An 18,196-nucleotide genomic window follows, 5' to 3' on the forward strand; every position below is an offset into this window, starting at 1 on the left:
GGCCTCATGCATGCAAGGCAAGCGCTCTACCACTTCTTTAAAAATCACTACTTTACTTAAATAAAATGGCCAACTGCTCATATCTTTCTGAGGCATGTGAGGGTAAAATCACTCAACTGTGAGCATGTAGAGTTCTGTAGGAGTTTCTACTGCTAGTGTTATGCTCACCTTTGGTACTCAGCTCCACCCAGACCTGAGCCCCCCTCGCACCCTGGAGATCCCTCCATACAGACTGTCTCTCCCTCTTTCCACCCAGACCCTCCTGCTACCTGGATGGTGAGGGAGGCTCCCTCTCGGGGGAAATATGGCTCCCCTAATAAACCTTATAATCTTTCTCCTGTGCCTGCCTGCCTCTGTGTGGTCCCTTGGGATGGGTGTGTCTGATCCTCTTTCATCTACAATCTTTCAAATCACACAGAACTTGGTCAGGGTCTTGCAGGTGGAAGCTAATCACTCTGCTAAGTAGGTTAAGACACCTCCCATGCTGCTGCCTGTGGGAATAGCCCAACATTCTTTTCACGCCAAAGCACAACCCTTCCCATCCTCACTTGGCACATTTGCTCGCTACTTCCTGCAGACTCTGTTGCAATTGCTCTGGATAATCCTTTTGTAGTTAATGAATAACTTTACCTTAGTCATCAAAGTGCTTGTTGCTATTTCCCAAGATTCAATTGTTAACTTAATAGAACACCAACAGTTGATCTCTTAAAAGGACTTACATTGAAAATTCAAGCTGTTGTTAGGGCTCTAAATTCCCCACTTGCTGTGAGGATTTCTGACTTCAGCATTGTGTTCAAAATTCACCAAGGTCAGCTGCCCCTCTGGTGCCTTCCCTAACATGCTTCTGGCCACTCATCCCTGTGTGTCCCCACAGCTGATGCTAACAATCAACACCTCCATTCAGCACCAGATTTAAGAAGTGAAGGGTTTAGACTGAAACAGAGGAAGTCTACCTACAAGACTCACCATCTCATTACACCATATAGTAGCAAGAGCCTGAGTTTCTTTCTTGAATAAATCAAGATTCAAATGAGGTACATGTTTCAGGCAGAAAAAGTACACTAATCACCATCCAGCTGGCATCTTTATTATTTCAGAAATAGATATCCTGTGTACTTTGAAGTGGTTAAAATAGTTATTTCAGGATTACTGTAATAAAATGTTCCCCAAGAATAGCAATCATCTCAATAATCATACAGCTCTCCTTTCATTCACTGAAGACTTCCCCAAATAACTATTATGTATCAAAAAACTTACAAATATCATGAGAAAGCTATGTAGGACAAAAAGGAAATTCTGCTAGGGGAACCAATGAACTACCTCGGATATCCCACATACACTTTTGATGCATACATATTTTAAAGAAAAAAATTTTTTTGCTTTGTTTTTCAATGCTCAGTCTGAGAGAAAACGGAAAACACATACAACAGTTTCAGGAGTAAAACATTTTCACAATCTCTAGAGTAAGCTACAAATCGGCTTTTTTGACAAAGCCTTCAAAACTTTGAGATGATAAAATGAAAGCATGTATCTCAATTAGACATTCAGTAAATATGCACAAAATTCAGCAACTAGTGAATATCTTTCATGTATACCTGACATAAGCATCAAATATACTTGTGAGAGTAAGATACTTTGTTTTAGACATTTCAATGTAAAACATCTATACATACATAATTCTATCAGGGTCTCTCCATATGATTCACATTCTGGACTGTAACAACATATCAACACTGGAAAAAGAGTACTAAGGAAAACAACAGGAGAAGAAATCCTACATTTTTCTTTTACAGGCTAATGAAAACACAGCAGGTGTTTGTTTTCAAATAGTCCAAATAATGTTGTTCACTAGGGCTCTTCATAATTACATATTGCTAAGTCCTACGACTGCCTTTCTCTGCTCTCTATATTAAATCCTTAAAGTCATTTATAACATCACAATATTTTCTATCTACCAACATATGTAGGCTAACTCTTCATCTAATACACTTAATTCTCATAACACAAATCTTAGTTTTCATGTTTGTTAAAGAATGTTAGGATTATTTATATATAAGAGTTGAAAATATAGCTTATCTGGAAGAGTACTACTCAATTTATTCTCTAGAAGAAAAAGCAGACCTGAAGGGTCACATTACTGGAACATTTCAAACATGTTGACAGGTTCTTATCTTCTAAACTTCAATGAAAGCTGCTTGTCCAAACTGTGCAATGAATATCTGCTCCTATTCAACAGCAAGACATCTGATGTGTTGGAGGAGTCAGAAGCTGTCACTTCATTTCTTTCTGTTACCTCCAGTTGCTAGCATAGATGCGACGCGCATAAATATATTCAGCGTATCCATGTAGATTCCCAACATCCTAGAAAAGGAAATTACGCCCATTATATATGATGCAATCCTAATGACATAAAGACTATTTCTTAACATAGAAAAGAAAAAGAAATATTATTTGTCTTAGATCTATGAAATGGAAATTTATTTAAAATAATGTTTAACTGCTAACCACCAAACAAGTCTTAAATTAGAAAAGAGGCATTTCCCCCCCGGTAGAGTTATCTTTAAATGTTAACGGTAATCTTTAAAGGCATTATTCTATATTTTATTCTCTGATGCACTAAATATAATATCTTGCAAAGAAAGAATAAACAAAACAAACCTTGGGTGTTAGACAATGAAATAATCAAAATAAAACCAAAGAAACACCTAAGAACTTGTTAGACACAGTCTGGAATTTAAAAATATGTCAGTTTCACCTTCCTAAAGAAAGCTCAAGGGCTGGGAAGGTGGCTGAGTGGTAGAGCGCTTGCCTTGAATGCATGAGGTCCTGGGTTCAATTTCTCAGCACCACATAAGCAAAAAAAAAAAAAGCTGGAAGTGGTGCTGTGGCTCAAGTGGTAGAGTGCTAGCCTTGAACCGACGAGCTAAGGGACAGCGCCAGGGCCAGAGTTCAGGCCCACGACCAGAGGCACCCCCCCCCCAAAAAAAGAAAGCTACAAATCTTTACAGAAACATTTTTCAAACCATTACAAAATATTTTAGATTAAGCAAAACAAATTACTTTAAAAAAATGTGACCAATACCATGTAACTCTAAGAAACTTAAAAAAAAAAAACTACTGAAGTAGACTCCAAGAAAAGTGATATATAATATTAAATGCCACTTAAATATCTCAAAAAATGGAGTTGTATCCTGAATATTAAAAATTTTGTTAATTTTTAGAATTATAAGAGCTTATTCTATACGTCTCTAAAAACTGAAGTCAATTATGTATATTTTCCCAATAAACAGAATATACAATTCAATGGAATAACTAAATTGCATATGCTTGGTTGCCATATAAACAGATGTTTTCTGGATCTATACATAGTTTATGAAATAAAATAGCAAAATTTGATAAAGTCATCCTCTCAAAAGATACCTAGAAGTTCTAACCTTGGGATCTGTGAGTCTGATTTTTCTCGGAAGACATAACTAAGATTTTTTTTTTTGGGTCCGGTCGTGGGGCCTGAACTCTGGGCCTGGGTGCTGTCCCTCAGCTCTTCAGCTCAAGGCTAGCACTCTAACACTTGAGCTACAGTGCCACTTCCGGCTTTTTTCTTTTTGCTTATATGGTGCTGAGGTATCGAACCCAGGGCCTCAGGCATGCAAGGCAAGCACTCGGTACCACTGAGCCACCTTCCCAGCCCATAATTAAGATTTTAAGGTAAGTAATGGTAAGGTCATACTAGAGTAGGGGGTGGGCTTTCATCCCAATATGCCTGGTGGACTTATTAAAAAAAAAAAAAAAAGAAAACCTGTTTTTAAAAAAATAGACAAGACAGAATTAAAAGAAGAAGAGACACAACCCACAGGAAACATGGCAAGTGAAGTTGGAGGATTGAAATATCAAGCCTTGCCAACAGTAACAAAAAGCTGTAGAACACAGAATAGATTTTTCCTTCAGAGTGCTCAAGAAATCTAGGTGTTGAAATATAATATTGTACTTCTTTGTAGGCTCCAGGCTCAGGATAGTAAAATAGTAACTTTCTGTTGTCTTAAGCAACCCATCTCAAGATACTCTAAGAAATATAGCCCACGTTAACACAAACATACTTATGTAACAGAGTAACAGCTGTAAGGATTACTTACGAATTGATTGGATCATATCTGTTCTGTCCATACAATGGTGTTCCCTCTGCACGTTTGACTACTTTCTGAGTGTCATATAGAAGGAACATACTGAAAAGAACTAATCCACCATACATTGCCACTGAGTACAGGGTGGCACCAGCCACAGTGTTCGGTGCTAGAAACATGGACCCTAAGATCAAAACAAGAAAATTAAGCTTTACTTTCTAAAAAAAGAAAAAAGAAAAAGAAACAAAGAATTCCCTGGCTGGAGGTGAGGCTCACTGGCAGAGTGACTAGCAAGCACAAGGCCCTGAGTTCAAATCCCACTACCACCCCAAAATGTGCCAGAATTTAGGAATCAAGCACTAAGGATGAAAGCACGGCAGCTTACCCAGTGAAGACACAAACACAAGACCCAGGCCCACTCCCAGTGGTGCGCCCATGTTCAAAAACTTCTCACTGGGAGCACACATGGCCACAGTGGAGAGGCCTCCTACGATGCCGGCGGTGTACCATGCAGCTCTTATGAGAAGGGGTCCCCCCAGTATTGTCAGAGGAGCCACCACGGCACCCATCACACCTGGGGAAAGAGGGAATGCTTGTTACCAAAGCGAAAATGTGGCTTCCAATATGCCATGCTGTGCTGTACCTTATATGAAAACAGTATGATTACAAAATGTTTTCCCTTTATATAATTCCACAACCCAAATCTGAGGCTAACCAAATCCATACCACATTAACTAGGTTCTCAGTCAAATGGTAACAACTCACAAACACTAACATTACTCTACATATTTAGTAACCTTACAAAATTCTGTTTAGCTCTTTATTTGGTCTCAGTCCACCATCGGTTTTTAGTTATATCTAAGGCTTTTAAAAAAAAAAAGGGGAGTCAAGATCAAATCTACTGCTTCCAAAGAGACTAAAGTAAAAGGAGAGGAAGAGTGTAAGATGGTAAGTCTGAAAATACATGAACTTTCAGGACAGATGCTATTGTTACTCTGTGCAGTAGCAAGTGCTTCTGCAGCTTGTAAGTAATTTTAGTTGTTAGGTAAGCATTTTCATAAAAATGAAAAGAGAGCAAAAGTTGAACAAAGATAAATGGAACACCTGAACTGAAAAAAATCTTGATTGAAGACATTATTTCATTACTAAAATGTTAGGTTATTATTTTGTTTGTAGGGCCTGGGCACTAGCCTTGATCAAAAACAGCAATTGGCAGAAAAAATTTTAGCAACCTTTTCTATCTTCAGTTTTTTTCCCCCATAATGATCAGACAAAAGCAATTCTCAAGTAGTAAATCTCAAGTAGTAAATATCAGGTCTGAAATTCTACTGGTATTGGACAATATACCAAAAAATAGTACTCTGCACATATTACCTTGTTTCAGAGACAAGTTCAATAGTGGTGTATGGCCACAGATTTACTATCAGAAATCTACCCTTCAATGTAAATGTCTGACAGTAATGCAACCAGTAGTGACTTCAGAAAATTGTGATTTTTTTTCAACATAAGCTTTCAATATATTATGTATAAAGCCATTACAGCAGTGAAGAGCTAATCTAAAGGGGAAATATTTAAAAACTGGGCCTTGAGAAACCATTAATTTTCATCAGCCTAGGCTACCCAGTAAGGTTCTGTTTCAAAAAAGAAAAAGTTAACAATTTAAAAGAGAACATACCAGAATGTAGCAACCAAGCAAGATGCTTCGGGCCCTTGTTCTGGTGATACGATATGGACTGTACTAGCATTCCAGCTCCAATCATGGCTACGATGGTTGCACCAACTGTCTGAAAGACACACATCATTAAAACACATTAAGTTATTCCTAATAAACCAGTTTTGTGAAGACAAATGATAAAATGGAAAAAGAACCCTGTATTTTTCCAAATACTTTTAAGACACTGAGATTATTTAGGTATTGGCTAGTTTAGCAAGAGTGCCCCCTGCTGCCAGATATGAGCTTCATGAACATGAACAGAACAGACTAATTCCATCATTTTAACAATTTTTTTGTTGGACAGAGATCAAATAACATCTTCTAATAAGACTCAGCAAATAGAATGCAGATATTATTTGTAGCAGATGGAAAAGAGTAAGATCCCACATTTCTGTCCTCCTAGGGTAATGGCTGACTTGGCCTGTGTTCCTTTTCTTTGTGTATCTTGGATTCCCACTGTTATGACATTTAAATATTTTCTGTGTATAGCAAGAAAAAATGTGTACAATGGGAAGATAGTGGTACATTTTCACAAAATATAAAGCAGGAATAGCAAACTTTTGCAACCTTTGGGTAGAATCAGGCAGCAGATATTTGTTGACACATTACTACTAAAACCAGTAAACATTTTTAGATACCAATAATTCCTTATGTGAGCTATTAGGCTTCCTTGTGTGCCTGATCCACAGGCTTGAGAATGCTTAGCCTCTGACATAAAATACAAGTAAACAGCAGGTGTTTCTGCAGAGGGCAAGAAAGCCCTAATTCATGCAGAAAAAGCATACTGGGTAACTACCATTTTCTAACAGAGAAACAATTACTAGAAACCACTTCATAGAATTATTCTGAAGTTTTCAGAACACTTCATTTCAACTGTATTTCCTTCTTTAAAGGTTCTTCTTGATTCAGCTTCATGTTTTGCCTGTTACTTTTCTACACTCTAAGTTTCAGCTACACTGAACTGGAAGCTGCTAGTATGCTCCCCATGTCTCCTTAACTGTCCAATCTGCCTATAAGAAAACCTCCTCGCTATCTGGCTGATTTCCTAAGACTGTTGTTTCAGTACCTTTTTCTAGTCGGTACTTTTCTCACAAGCAATGTTAGATGCCTCTGTCCCAAAAGCACTTGTGAAAATGACTGACTTGTCCTCTTTGCCCTCCCCCTTCAGATCCCATACCACTTCCAAATGGCTACACTTTCACTTCAACATCTGTCTGGCTTTTCTGTTCATAACAGGAAAAGAGTGATCTGCCTACAGTTGAGGGTCTGGTCTAAGCATAAAACTTCTTTAAATAAGACTATGGAATCTTATTTTAAGGCCTAAAATTTACATACATTTTAGTATAATACTGCCACATTTTTTGTTTAAAAAAACAAAAGTCCCAATTTAAGTTGCTTGCTTGACATTTCTCACTATGCTCATTCTATGCCTACATGATCCTATAAGCTAAGAGATTCATGACACTTAGTCAGGTTATTATTATTCCCTTATGCACAACTGTTTCATGTCTTTCTACCTTACCTCTTAATACTCAATTTTAAACTGTACTTTTGCTGTTCTAGTCTCTTTAATAACTTCAATTTGACCGCTGTTCAGTAACATCTGACTCTGAACTCAATGAACTTTGGAAATCAAACATACCTTTTCTAAGTCAAGTCTTCATGTTTAAGACCTCAAATACTTGGAATTTCACTATAATGGGATTGTATACCATTTTCAAATTAGGTTTTCCAAGCTCTTCTCTTTTGCTCATATTATTTTGTAAAATTAGACTGACCTTGTCTCTTCTGAAATAAGCCTTAGTCTTTAACAGCCCTGATCCAACAGGTGTCCCTCACAGAATCTGACTTACAATCTAAGACATAATCTGTCAACCAACTTTGTATTTTCTACTTCTTACTGCAAATCTTATACCATCCATTCCATATCATCTTTTCTTCAGACAGGCAGAATACAACCTAAGTCTGAAATCATAACATGGTTATCAAGAAAAACAGAGACAAACAAACAATAAGTAAAAAGCCAAAATAACAAAAACAAGAAAAAAGACCCCAAGAGGTCAAGAAACATTCACTGACTTTAAAACTCTACGAACAAGAAGCTGAGAAATAATTACAGCAGTGCTATTCTTTAACAGCATAGAAACCTTGGATTTTTTTTAATGTATGTATTTTGTAAAATTACTGTACAGAGGGGTTACAGTTACATGAATAAGGTAATGAGTACATTACCTATCGAGCATTGTTACCTCCTCCTTTGTTTTCCCTCTACCATCCTTTCTCTCCCCACCTCCTCTCCCCACTCCCCCCCAATTGTAAAGATGGTTTTCAACAGTGTGCTGTACATCTCATCGTCACAATGGGTCAACCTACATCTCCATTTAAACATGCCATTTTATCCCTTCTCCTCCCCAGATTACAAAAATGTATATACGAGATGTAGAACACTGGAATCAAATACAGTGAAAACAGGGGGAACAACATACAAAAGACACAAAAGAATCACATAGTGCATTGTAAGTACATTAAAAACAATAGCAAGCAAGGAAAAAACCACATCATTTTATATGGTCATATGTACATAGCCTTTGACCTTCTCTGCTTGTCCTAGACATGTACTAGTCATTGCAAACAAGGAAAACCATGGGACCTATGTTTCTTGGGCCTGGCTTACTTCACTTTTATTTTTTCCAAGTCTTTCCATTTCCTAACAAATGGGGCAATGCCATTCTTTCTAATGGAGGCATAGAATTCCATCGTGTATATATACCACATTTTCTTGATCCACTCATCTACTGAGGGGCATCTGGGTTGGTTCCATATCTTAGCTATGGTAAATAATGCTGCAATAACCATAGTTGTGCTGGTAGCTTTAGTATGGTCTTGTTTGTGATCATTTGGGTAAATGCCCAAAAGTGGGATTGCTGGGTCATAGGGAAGCTCTATGTGGAGTCTTTTGAGGAACCTCCATACTGCTTTCCAAAGTGGCTGAACAAATTTACACTCCCACCAACAATGCAGTAAGGTTCCCTTCTATCCACATCCCCTCCAGCATCTGTTGTTATTAGAGTTCTTGATTATAGCCATTCTAACTGGGGTGAGGTGGAATCTCAATGTTGATTTTCATTTCTTTTATGGCTAGAGAAGTTGAGCATTTCTTCATGTGTCTTGAACATTCTTATTTCCTCTTCAGAAAAGTCTCTTTTTAAGTCTTTAGCCCATTTATTAATCAGGCAGTTGTTTCTTTGAGGATTTGTTGTTGGGGGATTTAAGTTTTCGAGTTCTAAGTATATTCTAGATATGAGACCCTTGTATTTGTTGTATGGCTAGTGAAGCTCTCCTCCCAGTCCGTGGGCTTTCTACTGATGTTGCTTGCTATGTCCTTTGCCATGCAGAAGCTCTGCAGTTTCATGCAATCCCATTTGTCCAACTTTACTTTGATTTGTTGTGTTTCTGGGTCTTTATTAAGAAAATTTTAGCCTGTGCCAAGGAGCCCTAGAGTTTCTCCTATTCCTTCCTGTAATGTTTTCAGGGAGTCTGCTTTTATTTCAAGGTCTTTGATCCACTTGGCGTTGATTCTGGTGCAGGGTGATATATACAGATCTAGCTTTAGTTTTCTACCAGGTGTAAACCAATTTTGCCAGCACCATTTACTGAAAAGGCTTTCTTCAATTCTATTTCTTTAGCTCGTCAAAGATTAGGTGGCTATAGGTCTATGGGTTCATATTTGGGTCTTCAGTCCTATTCCATTGGTCCTCAGGTCTGTTCTCGTGCCAGTACCAAGCTGTTTTGATTATTATGGCTTTGTAGTAGTTTGAAATTTGGAATTGTTACTCCTCTAGTGCTTTTCTTTCTGCTAAGGACTGTTTTTACTATTTGGGGTCTTTTATTGTTCCATATGAATTTTTGGACTGCTTCTTCTATTTCATTGAAGAATGAGACTGGGATATTGATAGGCATCACATTCAATTTGTAGATAGCCTTCGGCAGTAGTGCCATTTTCACGATGTTAATTCTCCCAATCCAGGGGCATGGGAGGTTAAAAACCTTGGATTTTTGTGATAGTTATTTCCCACCAACCTTTAAGGAAGTTTGTATGTTTTCTTTTTTTGTTTAGGAAAATTCCATAACAAAGGCTGTTTGCTATCTGCTGCTAGATAAGGATATTCTTTTTTTCTTTTTTGTTGGTCATGGGGCTTGAACTCTGGGCTTGGGTGCTGTCCCTGCACTCTTCAGCTCAAGGTGAGTGCTCTACTGCTTAAGACACAGCACCACTTCCGGTTTTCTAGTAGTTTATTGGAGATAAGAGTCTCACAGACTTTCCTGCCCAGGTTGAACTGCGATCCTCAGATCTCAGCCTTCTGAGTAGCTAGAATTAAAGGCATGAGCCACCAGTGCCCAGCAGATAAGGATATTCTTGTAAGGTTCATTTACAACTGTTTTGGTTTTATTAAAATATATATTCAACAAAGAACAAAATCTAAACTTTCTCACCTATACTGATTCATGATCACAAGAGCAAAAAACAGCTTAACATGGTATTCAACCATTCACAACAACTCCTGCCAATATATTTCATTTAATATTTTGATTTAAAAAAAAACAAACAAACCAAATCAAACAGGCTGACTTACCACCCAAGAGCCTCTCAGCATGAAATTCATGAGAACAGGAGATTTGGCTATTGCCAAAGCAGACAAAGCTGTTACACCAATACTTCCTGCTAAGTACATATAGGTAGAATGTATTCTATCCTTCACATACTGAGGCCAGATTCTGTAAGAAACATGACATAGTTTATGAAACTATGTGTTAGAACAATCTTCATTTATCATAGAAATAATTAAGTTACTAGAAAGATTAAATGACAAGCACTTGGGGCATGTAAAAATCAACACATATAACACAGGTGAAAAAACATTAGGTTTGAATAAATGCATGCCAAGAAAGCAAAAGATTCTATTTTTATTTGTGTATGTACATAAGACTATCTAAACGTGAATATAATATGAGAAAACTGGAACTTTGTTTTAAAGAAGTCTTAGGATTCTTTATGAGTAATTACTTACACAGCCTTTTCAATGGCTCCAATCTCATTAGACATTCCCAAGCCATAGTAACACAGTGCGCCAAGACCAACAGCAGCCCCTCCAGCAACGAACCACCTTCCCATCTGGTCAACTGCAGAATATGGGAAGAAATGCAGGCAGGCCATGTAACATGTTGTAAGTGCTGCAGATAAGGCTTTCACAACATTCATGAGGGGACTGAATCATATAATTTTTTGTTTTTTAAACAGTCACATAGATGTCCTTCAAGTTAGGAGACCAGTAGTAAAGAGCACCCCTGAAATGAAAGCGTAATAAAAACAAAGGGGCTAGCTATACATGTGCCTTAAGTTGGTAGAGTGCTTGAGTTCACACCTTAGTACTATGAATAAAAGGAAGACCAGCTAAGAACTGTAGTGCATCCTCATACTTGGAAGGCTAAGATAGGAGGACTCTTGAGGAGGACTCTTAAGTGCTAGACCAGCCATGTTACTGAGACCTTGTCTACAAAAAGCAAAAATAAAATCTAACTAAACAAACAAAAATGAAATCCCAGTACTAGAGAGGCTGAGACAGGAGGATTATAAGTTTGAGACCAGCCTGAGCTATCCAGTAAGACCTATCTCAAAAAAATGAGAAACAAAGTAGAAAATGAGTGCTCAATAGTCATTCCATCCTGTGTTTAACGTGATTATTAAGAAGCTTTAAAAGCAGCCAAAAGAGAAGAAAACTGAAGACAAATTGTAGTTTGTCATGGGACTCAAGGTAGAAGATGCTTGTTTTAGAGTGGCAATTCTATTTTGATAGAGGAAGGCAGATGCTTTACTAAGAAACATCTTACTCCCTTCAATCTATATTTGTTCAGAGAATGTTAGTGTACTCATGATTTGTTCTGTAGGATTGAACTAATCAGAAAGAAATATGCTGAGGGATACTGATTAAGGCTCTCCCCCACTTTAATATGCTGACAGTGTCCAAGACTACTAAGGAATAATGGTATTTAAAAATTAAGATTTCAGAAGATTACTAGTTTCTGAACTTGCAAACTGAAATCTAAATGGAATCAGAAAGAGTTCATTAAGGTAAAGTCCTTATGAAAGGCCCTAATGGCCAGTTTGAGGAAGTTTCTCAGATGACTAGGATTACAATAATATTTATTTACATTTTAGTGATTTCTGATCTGAGAAACACATAAACATTACATACTTGAATAGAGATTCTATACAACTTAAATGAATAGGCTATGACTTTCAGATTATGGCATACTTTCCTCCTTCTCCCCCTAAAAATGGTGAAATCAAATCTGTAATTGAAAATTTGGGAACCTAGTGCAACTTTTTTTAAGTAATCACCTTCCTGAGAACAGTAATGGGACCATTCTTTCCAGAAAATGCACAAATTATTAAGTTTCACATATATTATTAAGAGACTGTTATAGACCTCTTAAAACATTTCCATGAACATCAATTTAAAATCTAATGACTGCCACTTACTTTTATATACTTTTTCCATTGATGGCTCGAATGCCGCTTCTTTGAGTTCTTGGGTGGTTTTCCCTCGGCGCATCCCAATTCTTGTCTTGGTGGCATATTCCTGATTATAAAAAAAATGCAGTCAAAAAACACAGGCTACATTCTGTCATCTGGTGAATGGCCTTAAGCAAGTTCCCTCTCCTGAACAAGTCAGAGAAGCATGGTTGCTTCATGTTTTGTTTTAAACAGTGGGGCAGTTGATTAAAAAAAAAAGTCGTTTCTTACTAGCTACTTTATGTCCTTCTTAATTACTGTATACTTAAAACATATACTCCTAACTTATTGGAATGTTGAGGAGAAATCTGTTAGTTGGACATGGAGTTACAAGCTTATAATCCCAACATTGGGGAAGATGAGGCTAGCCTGGATAACACAGTAAAATTCTGACTCAAAGAAAGAAATAGAAAAACGGCTTGTTGTAAAAAGAAAATGAGCTTTACTAGGCGCTGTTGACTCCTAGCTACTCAGGATGCTGAGATCTGAGGCCAGCCTGGGCAGGAAAGTTAGTGAGACACTCTTGTAGGTAGGGATGGGAGCGGGGAGACTGGGAAAGAGTCAGGGAAGGGGTGACACCGTCCCAAAATAAATGTACTCTTTACTTATATAACTGTAACCTCTCTGTACATTACCTTTTTAATAGCAATTTAAAAAAGATAATTAACAAAAGCAACAACAAAAATTAAGCTACTGACCACATGGTGCTAAGTGTGGGCTTTTAAGCAGCTGAGTATAGCCTTATGCAGGGTCTTTTGTTATACCACTTAATTCTCAAGTCCTTGCTATTTACTTTCAATTACAAGATCTGTAAATAAAGTTATAGAACCTTTTCTCTTTCCTATGTGATAGAGGCAGAAATGAGCACCATTATATTCTGCTAGGAACAAAAAACAGAGCTGGGTACCAGTGGTTCATGCCTATAATCCTAGTTACTTACAAGGTAACAATCTGAGGACTGAGGGTGAAAGACTTACCTCTCCCCTCTTGGCCCAATCTTTTTATGTATCTAAAGTTGGAATATGAAGGACTGATTCCCACCCTATTTTCCCAGGTCTATAAAGACATCAGGACGCCAACAAAGATAGGCACAGAATGCCTGTCACAGGCAGGGCAATCCAACCTGAGCCTGGCTGTAAACATTTCATTGTGGGCCTAGACTGCAAGGCTCTGAGGTTGAGCTGTGAGGCCTGGAAAGGGTAAGTGGTTGGCAGACTGAGAACTGGACCCTGTGAGGGACAAACTGCCTAGGCAAGACAAATATAGAGCTGTTTGAAAATTAAAAAAGTTTGAGACATTAGATAAGAAATACCCTATTCTCTGCCTTACCTCTGCAGTCACCCCCTCCCCTCAAACTAAACTCAACTTGTCTCCTTACTCAGATTCCATAAAAGCCTAAACTCAAACTCCACCCCTCTGACACAGTTTCCAAGCTGCTGGAAGGCTATGCCCCTCTTGTTCCTCAATGAGCAGTTCTAGCCTATAGAAGACTGAGTCCAGTCTGTGTCCTTCCTTTCTCCTCCATTTTAACAGAGGGCAAGAAAATCCGTAAGACTCTGAACTTCTATTAACCACCAAAAAACTGGAAGTAGAGCTGTGACTTAAGTGGTAGAGCACTAGCCCTGAGCAAAAAAGCTCAAGGACAGCACCTAGGCCCTGAGTTCAAGCCCAAGGACAGGCAGCAAACAAATACAACCCTACCTCCAAAAAACAAAACAAAAACCCATCCCAAACCCGAATTCCAAACCAGTTCTACAAAACCAGGAGCAGAGAGAAAAATAGACAATATAAACATATTTGTTTACCCTGCTGGGTGTTAAGAGCCATTGATTCTTTGTGATGGAATTCTTCACAACCGGGGAGGCCTTGGTGATAGCTGGGTGGAAAACCTTGGAAGGTAGTGTCCGGAGACACACAAGCCTTGCAGCCAGCATGGTGATGAACCAGGTTTACTAAGCAGATCTGAAATGCTAGAGAGAAGGATAAAAGCATAACTAATTAAAGGAGGATACAGATGAATCAGAACTAGATACAATAATTAGCTTTCATTGGAAATACGGAGTAAGGTGTACACTTTTCTCCGTACACTTTTTCTTTTTTTCTTTGTTGGTTGTGGGGCTTGAATTCTGGGCCTGGGCCTGAGCTCTTCAGCTCAGGGCAAGCAGTCTACCACTTGAACCACAGCACGACTTCTAGTTTTCTGGTGGTTTACTGAAGATAAGAGTCTCATGGGGGGGGGGGGGGGGGGGGGAGGGAGGGGAAAGAGTCTCAGACTTTTCTTGCCTGAGCTGGCTTTGAACTGCGATCCTCAGATCTCAGCCTTCTGAGTAGCTAGGATAATAGGCATGAGCCACCAGTGCCTTGCTTAGGTGCAACACTTTTTCAATGAATCCTCTGCTTGTCTTACAGGAAACCACTCCACAGAATCCTGTTTGGGACGTAGCCATCAAACTAAGTTTAAATCCCAGTTTAAATAATAGTACGTATGACTTTTCAAAAACTATACATGACACAGAATGAAGATTATCTTAAAACCATTGAGAGGATGGTGAGATCTTATGCAAATGTACTTTTTGACTTAATACTTATACCAGCATTCAATAGGAAAGTTTAAAAAGAAGAAGCTGTAGGAATTTTTGAGCACAGGAAAATGTTGTCTATGAAGACATATGACAAAGGGTCAAATATAAATTTCAAGTAGCTGGGATGTAGCTTAGTGGCAAAGTGCTTGCCTAGCAAGTGCATCGTCCTGGGTTCAATCCCCAGTACCAAAAAAGAAAAGACAAAAAAATACAGTTAAAAAAAAAAACCCAGGGCTGGGAAGGTGGCTCAGTGGTAGAGCGCTTGCCTTGCATGCATGAGGCCCTGGGTTCGATTCCTCAGCACCACATTCGCAGGAAAAAAAAAAAAAAAACCCCAAACAAATAAATTTCAAGTAACTCTGTCGGGAGCCAAAAGTTGAGTCTCTCAACATAATAGGCTTGACTATCTCACTGGAACATCTTGAGGCTGAGTTTACAGAATCTGACCCTCATCCTGCCCTAAGTAAACATCCTGCACTGCTATGGCCAATGAAAAAGCTTCCTTAATGGCCAATGAAAAAGCTTCCTTATTCCAAGCATATAAATACCCCTGTATGAAAAATAAAAATTTGCAGCTTGATCAGAACCCTTGTCTTGCTGTCATTCTTTGTGTCTCTTGTCCCTTCATCCCTTCTAGCTTAGGTTCACTGCCCTCGTTGACGTCCTGCGGGTCGGGACATAACTCAAATATTCAAGACAAGATATGGAAATATTCAATTCAGTTCACCTACTCTATATGACTTTCTACATCAAATAAAGGGCAATCTAAATAAACAATCACCAATGAAGTGTCCCTCATATGTTGGTCTCCATTTGTGGTGTCACCACTAGAAAAGCATGCTAAAAATTCCAGCTCCAGGACAATCTATATCAAGTAAGTGGCCATCCAGAAGTCAATATGACAAACGTAAGACAATTTAGGCTTACCAGCCCATCTCTGTCAATGATTTGTAATCAATCCTAGGCAAATGAAATCCTCCTGGGTCTCATTTTCCCCATTTGTTCCGTAAGAAATCTGGACCAAAATAGTACTAGACTACAGTGCTGGCCCTTGGACTACCCACTCTGAAACTACCCAAGATAGATCTTAAAATTAGACTCCTGATGGGTGCTGGTGGGTCATGCCTCTAATCCTAGCTACTCAGGAGGCTGAGGCCTGCGGATCCCTGCCCAAAGCCAGGGGAAGCAAAGTCCATGATACTTCCATCTCCAATTAACCACCGACAATGGAGCTGTGGTTCAAATGGCCGAACACCAGTACTGAACGAAAAAGCTGAGACCCAGGTCCTGAGTTCAAGCCTCAGGATGGGCACATGGAATACAAGTGGGTGCGCACACGCACACGCACGCACGCACGCACGCACGCACACACACACACCCCACCACCACCAAAACTTCTAGATCATACCTTCTGGCAATTATTCTAACTCTAGAAATAGAACCAGGAATATACATTTTTAAATTAGTATCCTCAAAGCTAAGGATTCTAGCGTTGAAATATCCCCAAGTCCTTCCAGCTCTGCCACAGGAACTTTGAAGGTTATAAATAAAACCACTGGGCACCTGACCTTTGGGAAAATCCCCATCTCTTCTGAAACTTTCGTGCCATTTGCATCATCTCAAGCAGAATTTTTTCTAAGTCTTCGGCTCATGGGTTAGGACAGAGGCCCAGGGTGCAGGCAGTGGCCAACTGTATCGTTTGAAAAAAAGCCCAGAGTAGGACGCTGGCGGCTCACGCCTGTAATCCTCCCAAGCTACTCAGTAGGCTGAGAACGGAAAGGATCCAAAGCCAGCCGGGGAAGCAAAGTCCGTGTCCAATGAACACCACCAAAAAAGCCACAAGTGAAGCTGGGCTCAAGCGCACTAACCTTGGGCAAAACAGATGAAGGACGTAGCCTAGGATCTGAGTTCAAGCATGAAAACCGGCACCGAATAATAATAAATAATAATAATAATAAAGCCCCGAGTGGGAAACCTTGATGTCACACATTCTAAAGCGGCCTTGTGTGAATGCTGGGATGTCTGAAACGGGCACCTGATTTCATCATAACGAGACGCACCCGGGCGCGTTTTATGAGCCTGGGGCACCCACCCTATTACCCAGAGGCGAGACCTGGCGGCGGCTCAACCTCCCAACTCCGAAAAGTCAAAGCAGGCCCTACCCCCGGCCCGGCCGCGGGCGCCCTGCTCTCGGCCTGGGGCGGCGGCGGCGGCTGCCAACTCCGCCCGGGCCGTGACTCAGCTCACCGCCGCCCCCCAGTTCCGGCCCCCGGACCAGGGCGCGCCCCGGCTCTCCCAGCCTCCAGGAGGCCGCCCGCAGAGAAGCGGCCCCCGGGCCGGCCGGGTCGCGCTCCAGGGCGCCGCCGCCTCCAACCCTCTCCAGCAGCACCCAGGGGCCCCCGCCGGCCCCAACTTTGAGCACATGGAGGGTCTCCTTCCCGCCCAGGGGAGAAGTACCTCAGTTCCCGGTGACCTCCACCACGCAGTTCCCCTTTCGGGCCTGCGAAAACGCGGACGCCGCACCTTCTCGGCCCTCCGCCCGGTCCTTACTGTCCCTGCGCGCGCAGTCGCTCTGACTCACTGCGTGACGCGACATCCGGAGAAAAGGTAAATAGTACAAACAGCCAATCATGAGCGGGCGTCTGGCGGAAACGCCGGGGAGGGGGCGGGGAAGGATAGGCGGGGTTTTGACCTGGTGGGGGGCGGGACCGCTGGAGGATAGATTGTTGTTGGAAACGTCACAGTGAGCGTCCATGTTGGGTGTGGGTAAATGAAACGGTGTCGGCCATTTTAACTCCGGGCAGAGGGAGCGCTCTAATGTGGCTGCTAATGTTTCTCTTGGCACAGATACAAAAGTTTAACACATACAAAAGTTTAAAAATGGAGAGAGTGGGCCGGGCACTCGTGTGTCTCACGCCTGTCATCCTAGCTAGTCTGAAGACTGAGAGACGAGGATCACGGTTCGAAGCCAGCCCGGGCAGGAAAGTGTGAGACTCTTTCCAATGTATCACCGTTCCCCGCCCCCCCCCATCCCAGCCAGAAGTGGAGCTGTGGGTCAAGTAGTAGAGCGCCAGCCTAGAACACTAAAGCTCACGGACAGTACCCAGGCCCTAAGGTCAAACCCCAGGACTGGCATTACCCCCCCCCCCCCAAAAAAAAAAAAAAATTCAGAAGTTGCTGGAGTCGAAAATGAATCCGTAGTCCTGTT

General features: G+C 40.4%; 1 protein-coding gene across 2 annotated transcripts; it reads right to left on the reverse strand.

Annotated features, from left to right (window-relative positions):
• Nucleotides 1–1,071: 1,071 nt before the first annotated feature.
• Ghitm (growth hormone inducible transmembrane protein) lies at nucleotides 1,072–17,580 on the reverse strand. Of its 2 annotated transcripts, none has more exons than XM_042690221.1 (9): nucleotides 17,512–17,580; nucleotides 14,212–14,376; nucleotides 12,374–12,473; nucleotides 10,902–11,013; nucleotides 10,467–10,608; nucleotides 5,794–5,902; nucleotides 4,504–4,692; nucleotides 4,131–4,302; nucleotides 1,072–2,361 (listed from the first exon to the last, which is right to left on the reverse strand). In XM_042690221.1, exons 2-9 carry the CDS (start codon nucleotides 14,338–14,340, stop codon nucleotides 2,277–2,279), a joined length of 1,038 nt encoding a protein of 345 aa, XP_042546155.1. In that variant the 5' UTR covers nucleotides 14,341–14,376; nucleotides 17,512–17,580; the 3' UTR covers nucleotides 1,072–2,276. The 2 variants fall into 2 exon arrangements, with proteins under 2 accessions (XP_042546155.1, XP_042546153.1); XM_042690219.1 differs by having other exon boundaries at nucleotides 17,446–17,568.
• Between the last annotated feature and the right edge of the window lie 616 nt (nucleotides 17,581–18,196).

The sequence above is a fragment of the Dipodomys spectabilis genome, unplaced genomic scaffold (genome assembly GCF_019054845.1).
Source record: "Dipodomys spectabilis isolate Male_0828 unplaced genomic scaffold, ASM1905484v1 ptg000136l, whole genome shotgun sequence".
NCBI lineage: Eukaryota > Metazoa > Chordata > Mammalia > Rodentia > Heteromyidae > Dipodomys > Dipodomys spectabilis.